Below are 17738 nucleotides of genomic sequence, written 5' to 3'. Positions count from 1 at the left end.
TCCAGGGTAGTAACCTCAGGATTGCTGCCTGTGCTACGTGCTAACGAGCACAAGAATAACACCATCAGGCATATTAATGCGTGGCTGAGAGACTGGTGTAGGGGACAGGGCTTCGGGTTCCTGAATCACTGGGGCCTCTGCTGGGGGAGGTACGACCTGTACAGAAAGGACAATTTACATCTGAACCCAAAGGGGTCCAATATCCTGGCAAGCAGGTCTAATAGTGCTGCTGGGGAGGGTTTAAACTAATTTGGCAGGGCGATGGGAACTGAAGTGATCGGGCTAAGAAAAGGGAAAACAGAAATAAATCAAAGATAGTGTGCAACAGAGATGATAGAAAGGACAGGTAGGAGGCATAATCCCAGCCAGTGGGATGAGATATGAGCAATAGAAGCGTGGTTCAGTTAAAACAGAAAGCAACAAGTACTGGACTGAAAGTGTGAAATTTGAATGCACACAGCAGAAGAAATAAAATGGATAATCTTGAAATTCAGGTACAGACTGGCAATATGACGTTGTGGCCATCTCTGAAACTTGGCTAAAGGATGACTGCCATTGGGAGCTGAACATCCAAGGATATATGGTGTTTTGGAAAGATAGGTTAGTGGGCAGAGGGAGTGGTGTGGCTCTGTGTATAAGAAATAATATTAAATCATTAGAAAGAGATGACATAGGATCGGAAGGTGTAGAGTCTCTATGGGTTGAGTTATGAAATGGCAAGGGTAAAAGGACCCTAATGGCAGTTGTATACAGGCCCCCAAGCAGCAGCCGGGATGTGGATTACAAATTACAGCAGGAGATAGAAAAAGCATGTCAGAAGGGCAATGTCATGATAATCGCTGGGGATTTTAACATGAAAGTGGATTGGGAAAACCAGGCCAATACTGGACCTCGAGAGAGAATTTGTAGAATGTCTAAGGGATGGCTTTTTAGAACAGCTTGTTGTTAAGCCCACTAGGAGATCAGCTGTGCTGGATTGGGTGTTGTGCAATGATCCGGAGGTGATAAGAGAGCTTAAGGTTAAGGAACCCTTGGGGAGCAGTGATCACAATACGATACAGTTCACTTTGAAACTTGAGAATGGAGAAACTAAATTCCAATGTGTCCGTATTTCAGTGGAATAAAGGAAATTACAATGGCATGAGAGGGGAACTGGCCAAGGTTGACTGGAAAGGGACACTAGCAAGATGGGCATTTTGTGCATTTAGTGCATTTTGTGCTACCTTATTTTGATTTATAATAAGTATCCTTATCAATTATGTATTTGTGTATATGAAATTTAATAAAATTTAATAAAAATATTGGAAAAAGAAAGAAAATATGAGAGAAGTGTAAGATAGACATATTCGAAATAAGAAGAAATGTTCGAATGGAAGTAGGACACTACCATGGCTGACAAGTGAAGTCAGAGCCAAAGTAAAAGCAAAAGAGAGGGCTGTCATCCACAAATAAGGACCCTCACTATCTGGCACATGCTCGCTTTGAATTACTACTATCAGGGAGGAGATTCACGAGCTGAAGACCCACATTCAATGACTTAGGAATAGTTTTTTTCCCTAACACCATCAGATTTCTGACTGGTCCATGACCTCATTATTCTTTTAGTTTGCACTATTTATTTAGTCAGTAATTGATAGCAATTGTTGTGTTTTCGCACTGGACTGTTACTGCAAAAGCAACAAAGTTCACATCATACACATCAGTGACAATAAACCTGATCGCTTAGACAAAGTACATCGGGCACTATCACCTCAATATAAGATAATTTTTTTTAAGTTGAGGAAGAGACACTTTTGACTAGAGGAACATCAAGACTAAAAGCATGATTAAATGATCCTTCAAGCCTACTTCATTATTTCGCAACACCAGGCCTGATCTTTTACAGCAGTGCCATTTTCCAGCACTATCCATATCCTTTAACACTATCAATCTCCGGTTTCTATTTAGCATGGACATGATGAGCCAAAAGTTCCATTTCTGGAACAAAAATGAAACTGCTGGAAGAACTCGTTAGGCCAAACAGCATCTAAGGAAGCAAAGGTATAGACAACATTTTGGATCGAAACCTCCACCAGGACTGTATCATACCCTTGCTGTAAAATCATCAAATGCACACAGACTTTGGGACAGAGAAACCCAAATGTTCATCACTATGAGTGAAGAAAATTTCCTCATCCCTGTCCTAATTCTCAACCTGTGCCTCCTAGTCCTATATTATCCAGACAGGGCAAACATCATCCCTGCATCTATTTCATAAAGCCTTGGATGAAATTTGTGAGTTTCTACAAATTTTCTGAATTCTAGGGAGTATAGTCCCATTATACTCAAGATATTCTATCCCTGGAACCAGTCTAGCGAATCTTTGTTGCACTCCATCTATGCCAAGTACTTTTTAAGTAAGGATACCAAAACTGTATACATTACTCCAGGTACAGTCTCATCAAGATTTTATACATCTTCCTTCCACTTGCATTCATATCCTTTCCTAATGAAGTTTAACACGTCATCTGCCCTCCTTATTGTTTGCTGCACCTGCATGTTGGCTTCAGTGCCTTATGTAAAAGCACACACACTTCTCCTTAACCATCAATACTATCAATCTCTCAACATTTAGCAAACACTTTCCTCCCTTGTTGAAATAATTATTTGCCAAATGAGCTAATTTTTCAATAACTAAACCATGCAGCTATCTGACTGTGGTTATCAAGACTTCTGCCCAATAAATGAGGTTGTCTACTCATAAAATCGTTCTCCTCCGTTCCACGCACTGTGCTAACTTTTCGTGAAACTATTTGCTGTCTTTAAATACGCTTGTCAAGCTGCTCTTTATTCTGAAGTTCTCCATTCACAGTAACTGACCCAACTATCTTTAGATCAGTAACTGAGCAAATTGCATTAACTCTCCAAGGTATATTCTGTGCTGTATCCATACACCTTCCGCAGTAAGCACACTGAAATAGCTTGGCCATTCCTTTTTGTGTAATTAAAAATCTAAGGGTTCAGCCAACAAAATACTAATTTAATTTAAAAGCCAAGGGAAGTACAACACCTAATATTTGTGCAAGGAAGTAGCTCCTATTGTTCACTGCAATGAAACATATTTATTTTGCATTCAATAGGGCCACATTCTTGTGTGTCTGCCAATCTTGGCTGAAAGACATTTAGTTCCAAGAATTCAAAAATTCTGGAATCTGAAGTAAATATTGATTATCTAGTTAAGACCTTCTTGAAGTGAATGATAACTGAAAGGTGAAGAAGTCTGTAGTGTGCTAATAAGGCAGTAAGTAACTTATTTAGTGCTCTTATCCCAGAGCTTTAAATGTATCCTGTTTCAGGACCACACCAGTCAAGCATTGCTCTCATGTCTGAGGCCAAGCAGTTACATAGGCAAGTTGGACTCTTGCTTTTACAGATACCCAAGATCAAAGCCCCGTGTTGGCACTCCTTACACTATTTTCTTCTCTATAAAACATGTTCTAATTGAAGATTTAAGATGATTAAATGAAATGACAGGAGGAACTGTTTCCTCGGATGGTGAAGTCCAGAAAAACATGCCACAGGGCAAGATAAAGTTTACAAAACCAAGCTTGGTAGAGTTACAGAGCAAAAATGATTAAAATGAAAAGCATATCCACCTTGCATGGCAGAATGGCTTAGTCCTGTCTTTACATTGTCTCTTCCTAATGCCAGGATCAGATTTATGATACTAAGAGGATAATTATGCTTAAATTGCTTCTGTATCAAGAACAGCCAACTGGAATGAGTTCAGTATTTCTAAATTGACTGCACTCATGAAAGGATATGACCTCATTCAGATCAACAGGCTCTTCTGTCCTCTACTGGGATCTGAGTTCCAAATCATCCCAGTCACAAGGGTTGAAAAACTTTGGTCAATGGCATAGAGGCAAAGTGAATGAAGTTTGCTGGTTCAGTTCAATCAATTAGAACTTGAACAGAATAGGTAAATTGTAATGGTCTTTACCTCAGCACTCTTTACCATGTCACCAAAGCTCCCAAACTATTTGAAACTACTGAACAACACTGAGGAATATTATCCACCCAGTACCCTGCTCCTCACTTCTAATGTACAAACTGGTCTCCTTTGCTTTTCAATTAATATGTAATAACACACAATCAACTGCCCAGCTAGAATTTGTGATACCATGACACCCATGGCTGGGTTAATAAGATTCTCATCTGAAGCAGAAGGTTGTGAGTTCAAGGAACGAAAGCATAAAACACTGGATTTTTGTTGCACTGCCAGGCTTGCCATATTCTGGATGGGACAAGGCTGCACCATCATCTGTATTTTTAGGGTTAAAATGACCATTGCTATTATTACTCATCACAGAAGTTATGCTAGTGACATGGCCAATGTTTAACTTAATATAATTAAGTTGTTTGAAAGAATTATAGGCCATTCATAGAATGCCATTTGTGGTATCTCAATTTGTCCAAATTACCTATTATTTTTCCTGTTACTGATATGATTGCACTTCAAAAACTTCACTTCTTGTAAAGACTTGGAAATATTTGAGATATTGAAAGATATACAAATCTTTGCAAGTTACTTCTAATCTAGATGAAGGGTCTCAACCTCCAATGTCGGCGATCCATTTCCCTCTATAGATGCTGCCTGAACTGCAGAGTTCCACCAGCACCTTTTGTGTTGCTCCAAGTTCTAGCATATGCAGTCTCCTGTGTCTTTTAAGTAACTTCTAACATGTTTTGATAATAAACCCCATTTTAGGGACTATCTCAGTACATCCATGGGCTGAAATATAGCAATTATCAAATTATACATGGTCCTTTTGATGAAATCTGACTCATGTACAAAGTGCCTTGGCTTTCACTGAGCTTGCAATAGTTATCAACAAAGAGAGTGATCATGTCTGAAAGATGTCTGTTGCAACACCACAAAGGTTTTTAATCGTTCACAGGTTGCGGGTATCAGTAACAATGATAGGTTTGGAAATTTCAAAAGATATGGGGGATTTGGTGGATTTTCATGAGAACCCAGCAATTTCATGGCCACTGTTAAAAATGTTAGCTCTTTATTCTAAATTCAGTGAATTTAAATTCGTTAGCCACCATGGTGGTATGTCTCCATATCATAGCTCAGGCCATACAGTAATTTAACTACTGTGTTTCCATACTTTAACCAGGACAGCGCTGCGTTACAAAAATCATTGGACCTTCTGTGAAGTACTTTCAATAAAGACACTAACCAGGACATGGCAAAATGGCAAAAGCATGTATTGATTCTGATGTGCTTTGGTAGGGTGTAAGTGTGTGTATGCACGTGTGTGTGTGTGTGTGTGTGTGTGTCTGTCTGTCTGTCTCTGCCCACAGGATGCAGTTGCAGGCACGCTTTAGGGCTGGGGAGGAGTCAGAATTGTAGGCAGACATTCATAATTAACAGGATATGTGCTTGGAAGACACACTTAGTGGAACTGGGATTATAGTGACCTCAGACTACCACAACTGTTCTGCAACCGATAAAGCACTCCTGATATAGTCTGTTGTAATAAAGAAATTCTGCAGTCAGTTTGCGCAAAGTGAAAATGACCAGATAATCTGCTTTACTTCAATTAATGTCTTAGGACTTTTTATACCTGCCTGGGGAAGTATTGGTTTAACATCTCAGGCCAAAGAAGGCAGAACTGTAAAATTCAGTTTGGATTACATACTACCATCACAAAAGAATGTACAAAATTAGGATCAGAGATGCATCAAATAGCCCCTCAAACTTACCCTACACCCCCATCCCGTGGCTGATCTGAACACAAAATACTCTGCAGATGCTGGGGTCAAAGCAACACTCACAACACGCTGGAGGAACTCAGCAGGCCGAGCAGCATCCATGGAAACGATCAGTCAACGTTTCGGGCCGGAACTCTTCATCAGGACTGAAGAGGGAAAGGGCAGAGGCCCTATAAAGAAGGTGAATGGAGGGTGGGAACGAGAAGGCTAGTAGGTTCCAGGCGAAAAACCAGCAAGGGGAAAGATAAAGGGGTGGGGGAGGGGAAGCAGGGAGGGGATAGGCAGGAAAGGTGAAGAAAGAATAGGGGAAAACACAATGGGTAGTAGAAGGAGGCGGAACCATGAGGGAGGTGATAGGCAGCTGGGGGAGGGAGCAGAGTGAAACTGGGATAGGGGAAGGGAGGGGGAGGGAATTACCAGAAGTTGGAGAATTCTATGTTCATACCAAGGGGCTGGAGACTACCTAGATGGTATATGAGGTGTTGCTCCTCCAACCTGAGTTTAGCCTCATCATGGCAGTACAGGAGGCCATATATGGATATATCCGAATGGGAATGTGAAGCATAGTTGAAGTGGGTGGCAACCGGGAGATCCTGTCTGTTGTGGCAGACGGAGCGGAGGTGCTCGACGAAGCGGTCCCCGGCTCCAACTTCCAGTAATTCCCTCCCTCTCCCTTCCCCTATCCCAGTTTCAGTCTGCCCCTCCCCCAGCTGCCTACCACCTCCCTCATGGTTCTGTCTCCTTCTACTACCCATTGTGCTTTCCCCTATTCCTTCTTCACCTTTCCTGCCTATCCCCTCCCCGCTTCCCCTTCCCCCACCCCTTTATGTTTCCCCTTACTGATTTTTCACCTGGAACCTACCAGCCTTCTCCTTCCCACCATCCCCCCACCTTCTTTATAGGGCCTCTGCCCCTTCCCTCTTCAGTCCTGACGAAGGGTTCTAGCCTGAAACGTTGACTGATCGTTTCCACGGATGCTGCTCGGCCTGCTGAGTTCCTCCAGCGTGTTGTGAGTGTTGCCACGGCTGATCTGACCTTCAGCTTCCCCTCTATGTTCTTTCCCACTCCCCATAACCCTTGATTGCCCCTGTAATCCAAAAATCTATCTCAGCCTTAATTATACTTAACGATTCTTCATCTCCTGCTCTGTAGGGTAAAGAATGCCAAAGATTTACAATACTCTCAGAAGAAAAATTCTTTTATCTTTGAATAGAGATGTAATACAGCAAGAAACAGTGAAGTGAAGTGCAGAACCACTGAAGGCGAAAATTTAACAAGAATTTTTGAGTTAAGAAACAAAAAACATTTGGACTAGAGGTACTCGATGTACCTTAATAACACACCCAGGTGCCTAATAAATGGAATGATAAACTCCCTGTTCTATGACAGCGCAGTGCAGGACAGCACGTATCTGTGCTGGAACACAATCACCATATCCAGTCACATTTTCCCTCCTCACTCATCCATGAGCAAACTATATAAGATTCATTTCAGGTTGTGGGGGCAGGGGCGCTGGGGATGGTTGCGGAAACAATATTATTTCTATTCTGCCAATGGATGCAATGACAGAAGGAGTGTAAGATATAAACTAGGAACGGAGATACAGATATTTAGTTTAGATTAGGGGTTCCATGCTTAATGGTATTGGTCATGGCATAAAAAAAGGTTGGGAACCCCTGGCTTATCTGCTATCAAACAGAATACAATTACACAATGTTCTTTCAACCCTTTTGGACCCTGCATCTTTTATGCAGTTTCCTGCATTTTCAAGGGATATTAAACTTGTGTCTTAAATGCACTAGCTATTCAAATAAAAATATGTCAATGAACCGCATCCAATTAAAACTGCATTTGTATAAAGAATCACAATGTCAAGATATGATTGCAAAGCCATAATTGTTATGCCAGTCAAATGCAACAGCAATAATCCCTCAATTGACATTAATTGAGAGAGGAGTATCGAAGATGACACCAGTCCTTGGCCCCAGACTTTCAAACTCACAAACATCGGGCCTGCAACTCCAGCTTCTGGCCCGGTCTCACTGATCCAGTCTTCAACCTTTCACACATTCAATCCCCAGACACGCCAAACTCTGAACTTCCGCCATCAGCTTTGCTCTCCGGATTTCACCAACCTCTGGGCATCAACCCCAGGACTCGCAAATCACAGGTTTGACCTTCAGGCCTCAACCAACCCAAACTCTGAGATCACTGACCTGTGAACCCGTGATCTTTAAATCTGCTCAACGCATTAAGTTAGGGGTGATAAGTGACAGAGTTAGTAGAACTGCCTCTTCACGGTTCCAGCAACCCAGCTTCCATCCAAGTTCCAGTGCACTCTGTGTGGAGGTTACTTGAGGCAACAATTCACCTGCAAGCCTGTCGAGGTCATCTACCATATCTAGTGTTCCTGATGTGACCTTCCCTACATCAGTGAGACCCAATATAGATTGGGGGACCACATTGTCGAGCACCCTCACTCCATCAACAACAGGGAGGGTTTCCCAGTGGCCAACCATTTTAATTCCACGCCCCATTCCCATTCTAACGTGTTGGTCCATGGCCTCCTCTACTGCCACAATGAGGCCACTCTCAGGTTTGATAATCAATACCTCATATTCCATCTGGGTAATCTCCAACCTGACTGCATAAACACTGATTTCTTGAACTTCTGATAATTTCTCCCCCACCTCTCCTTGTCCATTCCCCATTCTGGCTCCCTTCGTACCGCTTTCTCTTCTCTTCACCTACCTATGGCCTCCCTCTGATCCCCTCCTCCTTACTTTTCTCCCATGGTCCACTCTCCTCTCCTATCAGCCTTTTAACTTTTCCACATACCACCTCCCAGCTTCTCACTTCATCCCCCTCCCTCACCTACCTACCTTCCCACTCACCTGGTTTCACCTATCACCTTCCAGCTTGTACAACTTCTTCCCTCTTCCTTTCGAGTCTTGATGAAGGGTCTTGACCCAAAACATTGACTGTTTATTCCTTTCCAAATATACTGCCTGACCTGCTTACTTCCTCCAGCATTTTGTGTATGTTATTCTGGATTTCCAGCATCTGCAAAATCACTTGTGGATGCCTTCTATCCACCCTCTCTGTGGCTGTATTATTGAAAGTCATTCATTAAAAATTACCACTACACAAACTGACATTATACAGAAATATAACTTAGATAATATACTTACTGTATAGTCATATTTATGTTTCAGATTCCACCTGCAGATTGGACACTGTCCTGAAGGATTTGGAGGTTCAGAAGCTTCTGTCGAATCTTTAACTATTTTTCCTTCAATCTGAAAGCAGAATGGATGAATGTGACCATTATAGAACGTGATTATGATGTATTTATTGGTCAAGAATACTCCTGGGTTCTCCAGAATAATTCAAGAAAAACAGAATTCACCCTAATGCAAAGGAACTGATAGACCCTCATTGTTATGAGCCAAAGGTAGATTATTACTATAATCAAACTTCTCAAAATGACTTTAGAATGCATTTTCTGCCTTGGAATCTTTAGAACCACTGCCAATTTCCCTGGCTCACACAGTCTGAACAAGTGCTGCAAGTTTGAAGATTAGTGGCAATATTGTCATTACAGAGATAAGACTACAATATAAATTACTGAAGGAATTAGACTGGAGATGATGAGATAGAGACCACACACGTCTGATGGCCAGATCAATAAAAAGCCAATTAAATAGTTCACTTTTTTGGAAATGAAGAGTACATGTATGACGAAACTTAATACAATTTCAGCCCAGTTGGATCAGGAGCAATCACTGTTCTCATCAAGATGCAGGCACATCTGTCCATATTGTTACTGACAGGAACCCTTCCAGAGACAGTGTCATGTTTTTGCTCTGAGAACAAGACACCCACCACCTCCAGTCAGGACTAAAAGTCAAATCCAGGAATTCACAAGAAACATGACCAGCAGCAGGAATGCATTCCACCGGAATATATCATCTGCCACACATCTTCCTCAAATCAGGGAAGCAGACTTTGTTCCATGATAACTGCAGTTGGCCATGGCACCACAAAAACAAAATGCCGTCTGGTGAATCTTCAACTGATACTGAGAAGAGAAAATCTTAAGATATGTTGATAGGCATTGAGTTATGGCAGAAGCATCAAAGAAGAGGATGGAAATGACTAGAAACAATGTCGACAGCTGTGGCAGGGCTTGAATGCCATCACCTTCTACAAAGCAAAACCAACAACATAAATGACAAGGTTTTGCTCCCAGTTGATCTCAATGCCTTTTATGTCCACTTTGATCGACAGAACATGGAGACACCTTCATAAAGTCATGCAGCCCACAACAACCCCGTGATTTCAGTTTCTGAGGCTGGCGTGAGAGCATCACTCAGATGGGTGAGTCCACAAAAAACGTCTGGCCCAGACAGTCTACTTAGCCGAGCACTGAAGACTGTGCCAATTAGCTGGCTGAAGTGCTTCAGCAGACTTAGGAACTCATATGCTTCAAGCAAGCTTCAATCATACCGGTGTCCAAGAAGAATGGGGTGACCTGCCTCAATGACTATCGTCCAATAGCACTTACATCCACTGTGATGAAGTGGTTTGAGAGGCTCGTCATGAAGCATATCAATTCCTACCCGAGGAATGGCTTGGATCAGCCTACTATCAAAACAGGTCCACAGCAGATGCCATTTCACTGCTTCTTTGCTCAGCGCTAAAGCATTGGGACAATGAGGATACATACATCAGGATTGTTTTAATTGAGTACAGCTCTGCCTTTACTATTATAATCCCCACAAAACTCATCAATAAGCTCCAAGATCTCTATACTCCTTTGTGCAACTTGATCCTTGATTTCCTCATTTGCAGTTCGGACTGGCAATAACATCTCCACAATCTCCATCAGCACAGGTGCACTACAAAACTGTGTGCTTAGCCCCTTCCTCTATTTGCTTTATACTTATGATTGTGTGGCTAAGTATAGCTCCATTACCATACTCAAGTTTGCTGAAAACAATACTGTTGCTGGGTGAATCAAAGATTCATTTACTATCGAAGTATACAACTCTGAAATTCTTCTTCTCCAGGTAGCCATGAAACAAAGAAAGAAAAGAAAAGCTGCACAATCATCATCCTCCAAATCCCCCTTCCCCGCACAAAAACAGAACAGGCACATCAACTCCCAAATCCCTCCTCCCTTATAAAAGAAACAAAACGGAATAGGCATATCGACCCACAAAGCCGCTCCCCGCACAAAAAAACAAGAAAGATTGAACGAGAAACACAGAATACAAAAAAACTACAAGACCAAAAAAAGTCCATAGTCTAAGTCCAAATCCAAAATGCAGAAAACCTGGGCAACATTCTCCGGGCACAGCAGCAGCCTCCCCCTCTCCAATCGTGTAGCAAAACAATGCTCAGCGATCAAAAGGCAGGCAACCGACGCTCACCTTCCACACTCGCCTCAATGCTTCAATCTCTCTTGTCATTTCAATCGGCACACAATGTAAGCTTTAATTGGTGAAATGGACAAGCATTGGCTCATACCCTGTCCCATAGCCTGCCCACCATGAGGTTCGTCCATGCTGCCAATGTCTCCCAATCCTCTCTGAGACTACAAAGAGCTGAAGCACCCAAATGACTTCCAAACTTATGCATTCGTCTCAATCTCCCTCGTCACTTTAATCGGCAAACAATGGAAGCTTTAATCTGCGAAATGGAGACAAACATTGGCTCACATCTTGCAGCTGCCCTGCAGCCTGCCAGTTCACATACACTGCCTCTGCCTCTTGGAGACTGCAGAGCACTGGAGCACCCAAACGATCTCCAAACAGCAAATCAAAGACTCCAACAATTCCAGAATAACATCCAAGATGAAAAACAAGCATAAAATACATAAAAGAAGTGAAATATATGGTGTCGTGATCTATCTAGAAAATGTCAACCAAGGGAACGTTGTATGCACACAGCATCTTGACCACCATTTTGGTATAAATGAATTGGCATTCAATGAAAATCTGGTTGAATGGTGCCTCCACAACCTCTCACTCAATGTCAACAAACAAAATCATAAAAACTGATAATTAACTAATGTCATGTGTGACGCCAAGCAGAGCTACTGGATGGATGATGCCAATGAGAGATAACGAAAGACAATGGAGAAACATTCAAAATCCTAATAAGAGAGAAGAGAGGGACTAACGGGAAAGAAACACAATTCAGATATTGACAGACCGGTTGCTTTGAACCTGAACTGTTTGAAGTTTGATGGACAGGTGATACCCCAGCAGGGGGATAAAAGGAGCAGGTTTGCTAAGGCACGAGACACGCCACGAGACCCTGGAAAGAGCAGTGTGCCCCCACAAGTGGTGGGAGTTTGGAGGACCAGTTCGCGGAAACCGATCAGAGGCTCACAGGGTGTAAAGGTATGATCAGTGGGAACCTGGGGTGTGTGTCCGCCATTGCCTGGGTACCAGGTTCACTGTGGAAGAACGATCGTATCCGGAACAGAGGGATCACAGTCGGTGACCACAGCGACATTAGAAGACATCAAAAGGCCTGCCCGAAACCAACTGCAAAGACATCAAAAGGTCTGCCTAAAACCAACTGCATCTCCCACTCTCTCTCTCCAACGGTACCACAACAGCGACTACTTCGAACTGCACTAAACTGAACTGAATTCTGCTTCACTTAAGACTGATCATTTTACCCCTAGACTGCGATAGAGCTTGGCTGATTCCTATTACCCTATTTCTGTGTATATGTGTGTATTATCATTGCTAACCCGTTACATTTATATCCTTATGATTAGTGTACTGTATTACTTATGTCTTCAATAAAACTTTATTACTCCAACGAGCGTTCCATTTCTGCTGGTTTGGCAACCCAGTTATGGGGTACGTAACACTAATTAACTATAAGAATGTTACAAGGATGTAATAATGATCATAGAGGCACAGACAGATCTGTAATCACAGATAAGTACCTTTATTGTCTCAACAGAAGAATACGTGAACTTACACAATCAATAGCTGTGTGCACACCTACTCAGGCTACGTCCACACTATGCCGGATAATTTTGAAAACGCCAGTTTCGAGTAAAAACGACAGGCGTCCACACTAAGCATTTTTCAAAATATCTCTGTCCACGTTAGACGGATATTTGAGCGAATCTCCTCCTACTGGGCATGCGCAGGACACACAGAAAACAAGCAAAGCTGAAACGGTATACTTGGTGCGCGTTTGTCCAGTTACAGAGTATTAAAACTTAAAAGGAATTGCTCTTGGCTCTCGCGCAGGAGGACTTAAAACTAAAAAGAAACAAATGCTGGAGCGTATGGAGGCAACCGACTGGCAGTTCATGGACAGTATGACCCGGCTGACGACGAACATTGAAAAACTGACTAACTCTGTTGCATTAATAAAGCACCTTGTTAAATGTATAAAACATGACTGTGTCAGTGTTATCTTGTATTTCCATACAATGTTACATTAGGCTGTTACACATCTAGTGTCAGAGAAGTACTTGCATAAATAGGTAAATCACCCTGGTTCTTGGTTCTTGGTTCTTGGTTCTTGGTTCTTGATCCTCCAAAATATTCCACATGGAATTTAAACTGGAGGTGGTGGAGGGTATTTTCTGTCCTTACCTTCATACAAGCAAGGACAGAAAACAGGGCAAAGTGAGTATACTTATTTATTCAGTAAGCTATGGGTCGAAGTACTTGGTGAGTACATTTCTAACTCTTCTGGCTTCAGTCTCGTTGCCGCCTGTTCTGAAATTGTTAGGCTCTGCGAAGCGCAGAATCAAATATCGTTGTGATGATTGTACACTCAAAACAATAAAGTAGTAATAATAGCAACACACATCAAAGTTGCTAGTGAACGCAGCAGGCCAGGCAGCATCTATAGGAAGAGGCGCAGTCGACGTTTCAGGCCGAGACCCTTCGTCAAAACTAACTGAAGGAAAGAGTGAGTAAGGGATTTGAAAGCTGGAGGGGGAGGGGGAGATGCAAAATGATAGGAGAAGACAGGAGGGGGAGGGATAGAGCCGAGAGCTGGACAGGTGATAGGCAAAAGGGGATACGAGAGGATCATGGGACAGGAAGTCCGGGAAGAAAGACGGGGGGGGTGACCCAGAGGATGGGCAAGAGGTATATTCAGAGGGACAGAGGGAGAAAAAGGAGAGTGAGAGAAAGAATGTGTGCATAAAAAGGAGTAACAGATGGGGTACGAGGGGGAGGTGGGGCCTAGCGGAAGTTAGAGAAGTCAATGTTCATGCCATCAGGTTGGAGGCTACCCATACGGAATATAAGATGCTGTTCCTCCAACCTGAGTGTGGCTTCATCTTTACAGTAGAGGAGGCCGTGGATAGACATGTCAGAATGGGAATGGGATGTGGAATTAAAATGTGTGGCCACTGGGAGATCCTGCTTTCTCTGGCGGACAGAGCGTAGATGTTCAGCAAAGCGGTCTCCCAGTCTGCGTCGGGTCTCACCAATATATAAAAGGCCACATCGGGAGCACCGGACGCAGTATATCACCCCAGTCGACTCACAGGTGAAGTGATGCCTCACCTGGAAGGACTGTTTGGGGCCCTGAATGGTGGTAAGGGAGGAAGTGTAAGGGCATGTGTAGCACTTGTTCCACTTACACGGATAAGTGCCAGGAGGGAGATCAGTGGGGAGGGATGGGGGGGACGAATGGACAAGGGAGTTGTGTAGGGAGCGATCCCTGCGGAATGCAGAGAGAGGGGGGGAGGGAAAGATGTGCTTAGTGGTGGGATCCCGTTGGAGGTGGCGGAAGTTACGGAGAATAATATGTTGGACCCGGAGGCTGGTGGGTGGTAGGTGAGGACCAGGGGAACCCTATTCCTAGTGGGGTGGTGGGAGGATGGAGTGAGAGCAGATGTACGTGAAATGGGGGAGATGCGTTTAAGAGCAGAGTTGATAGTGGAGGAAGGGAAGCCCCTTTCTTTAAAAAATGAAGACATCTCCCTCGTCCTAGAATGAAAAGCCTCATCCTGAGAGCAGATGCGGCGGAGACGGAGGAATTGCGAGAAGGGGATGGCGTTTTTGCAAGAGACAGGGTGAGAAGAGGAATAGTCCAGATAGCTGTGAGAGTCAGTAGGCTTATAGTAGACATCAGTGGATAAGCTGTCTCCAGAGACAGAGACAGAAAGATCTAGAAAGGGGAGGGAGGTGTCGGAAATGGACCAGGTAAACTTGAGGGCAGGGTGAAAGTTGGAGGCAAAGTTAATAAAGTCAACGAGTTCTGCATGCGTGCAGGAAGCAGCGCCAATGCAGTCGTCGATGTAGCGAAGGAAAAGTGGGGGACAGATACCAGAATAGGCACGGAACATAGATTGTTCCACAAAGCCAACAAAAAGGCAGGCATAGCTAGGACCCATACGGGTGCCCATAGCTACACCTTTAGTTTGGAGGAAATGGGAGGAGCAAAAGGAGAAATTATTAAGAGTAAGGACTAATTCTGCTAGACGGATCAGAGTGGTGGTAGAGGGGAACTGATTAGGTCTGGAATCCAAAAAGAAGCGTAGAGCTTTGAGACCTTCCTGATGGGGGATGGAAGTATATAGTGTTACGAGAATACACATAAAATTAAGATGTTTGCTGGCCTGGGCTAGCATCAGTGGCATCAGCAGTTGGTCTGCCACCTGCCCTCAGGGGAAGGAGAGATAAGGAACAATGGAGCAGCGTCTGGAGATGTGTAATGAAGGGATGTGGGAGGGAGAGCTGTCTGGAGCGGCTCCCCCCTTTGAACCCTGAACTGTTTGAAGTGATGGACAGGCGATACCCCAGCAGGGGGATAAAAAGGGACAGGTTCGCTAAGGCAGGACACACGCCACCCGAGGTAACGAGACCCTGGAAGCGGTGCGCCTCTCACGAGTGGGTGAGAAGCATCAGACAACGACAAGGGTGGAAAGGTACGATCAGCGGGAACCCGGTGTGTGTCCGCCCTTGCCTGGGTGCCGGGTTCACTGCAGAGGATCGACCGCATCTGGAGGAGGGGTCACAGTCGGTGACCTCAGGTGACATCACCAAGGACCCGCCCAAAAGTTGCTTGTGAGCCATCCCGCTGGTCTGTGAGTGAAGCCGTTCTGAATGATCAGTTGTTCCTGTTCTCTCTGTCTCTCTTCCCCCACCTTGTCCATCGCCATGGCAACGATTACTGCGAACTGAAATACTAACTGGACTGAACTTTGAGTCATTTTGAAATTGGTCATTTACCCCTAGACAACGATAGAGCTTGATTGATGCTGTTATCTTAATTCTGTGCACATGTGCGTTTATCATCGCTGAACTGTTGCATTTATTATCCTTTCGATTAATGTGTTGCTTGTTTCTTTAATAAAACTTTCTTAGTTCTAGTACTCCAGACTCCAACTGAGTGATCCATTTCTGCTGGTTTGGCAACCCAGTTACGGGGTACGTAACATAAGTGGGGTTCTCGTCCGCGATTTTGAACGCTAAATTTGGGACGGAGTAAATTGATTGGGTTAAAATTCCCGAAAGAAAGAAAAGACAAACAGCAGAAATGGAGGTTGAGGAATTTATAAAGGCGCCGACCTTGGAGGCATTAGAGGATGCCAGGAAATCGGAATTGATAGCTGTGGCCAAATGGTTGAATCTTACTAAGGTGAAGTCGACAATGAGGAGACAGGAGATACACAGAGCTATTGTAGAGCACTATGTATCTAAAGGTGTGTTTCCCCAAGGTGAGCTGGGGGTGGTGTCTATTGAAAAACCTGCTGGAGACGCGGTACAGGTACAGCTTGAAAAACTGAGACTTGAGCACGAGTTCCGGGTACGGCAGTTAGAACACGAAGAGAAAGAGAGGGACAGACAGATGGAGAGAGAAGAGAAAGAGAGGGAGAGAGAAGAGAAAGAGAGGGACAGACAGTTGGAGAGAGAGGAGAAACAGAGGGAAAGGGAATTTGAGCTGGAGAAGTTAAAGATAAGGGCCGAGCAGGGGCTCATGCCGAACCAAGGTGGAGGGTTCCGGGCGACCCAGGAGGTAAGGCTGGTTCCCCCATTTGACGATACCGATGTGGATCGGTACTTCCTCCACTTCGAAAAAGTGGCTATAAGTCAGGACTGGCCGAGGGATAAGTGGGTTGTTTTACTTCAGAGTGTACTGAAAGGGAGGGCCCAAGAAGCTTACTCAGCTTTATCCGCGGAAGATGCCCAGAGGTATGAGGTGGTGAAAGAGGCCATCCTCAGGATTTATGAGTTGGTCCCGGAGGCATACCGGCAGAGGTTCCGGAATGCGAGGAAGCGGTGGGACCGCACGTATTTGGAGTTTGCTCGTGAGATGCAAACATATTGTGAGCGTTGGTGCGCCTCGAAAGGGGTAGAGGGGGATTATGACAGACTGCTGCAGCTGATTCTGATTGAGCAGTTTAAAGGTTGTGTCCCTGAGGGTATGAGACCCTACCTCGATGAGAAAGAGGCAGCCACGTTAGCCGCAACTGCTAAGTTAGCGGATGAGTATGCGTTGACGCATAAAATGAAGGTTGCCCTGAGTAAAGGCTACCAGAAGGGTAGTCAGGACGGCGGGGAGAGTCCACCGGAAAAGTCAGAAAGTAAGCCGGGGACTAGTGAAAAGGATAAGGTAGACCGGGAGCAGTCTGGTAGGAAGTCTCCTGGGGTCGTCTGTTATAATTGTGGGAAAGTCGGACACTTTGCGTCCAGGTGCTTTGCCCCAAGAAAGGAGACGGGGAAAGGAAAAGCGGAAATTTTGAATGGCTGTATCGAGCTGTTAAGCGAACCGCTAGGGAAGGACAGGTCTGAAAAAGTCCAGGAAGTCCAGAGAGGTTTATCTCGGCCGGACTGGTGTCAGTGAAGGAGGGGTTAAAACCAGTTCCAGTGCGGATCTGGAGAGACACGGGAGCGTGTCAGTCACTAATACTGAAGAGTGTATTAGAGTTTAGCTCAGAGACCCAGACTGGGGAGGTAGAGGTCAAAGGTGTT

The 17738-nt window shown here is 44.2% G+C and overlaps 1 protein-coding gene across 1 annotated transcript in view; it reads right to left on the bottom strand.

Moving 5' to 3' along the window:
* The window catches only part of mrps18a (mitochondrial ribosomal protein S18A), a 141494-nt gene that overhangs the window by 106737 nt on the left and 17019 nt on the right, over positions 1–17738 (bottom strand). Inside the window, exon 3 of the mRNA XM_063040634.1 lies at positions 8955–9062. Within this exon, the coding sequence (XP_062896704.1) occupies positions 8955–9062 (108 nt within the window). The remainder of the gene's footprint in view (positions 1–8954; positions 9063–17738) is intronic.

The sequence above is a fragment of the Mobula hypostoma genome, chromosome 2, assembly GCF_963921235.1.
Source record: "Mobula hypostoma chromosome 2, sMobHyp1.1, whole genome shotgun sequence".
NCBI classification, from domain to species: domain Eukaryota; kingdom Metazoa; phylum Chordata; class Chondrichthyes; order Myliobatiformes; family Myliobatidae; genus Mobula; species Mobula hypostoma.
This window is presented reverse-complemented; position numbering and strand designations above follow the sequence as displayed.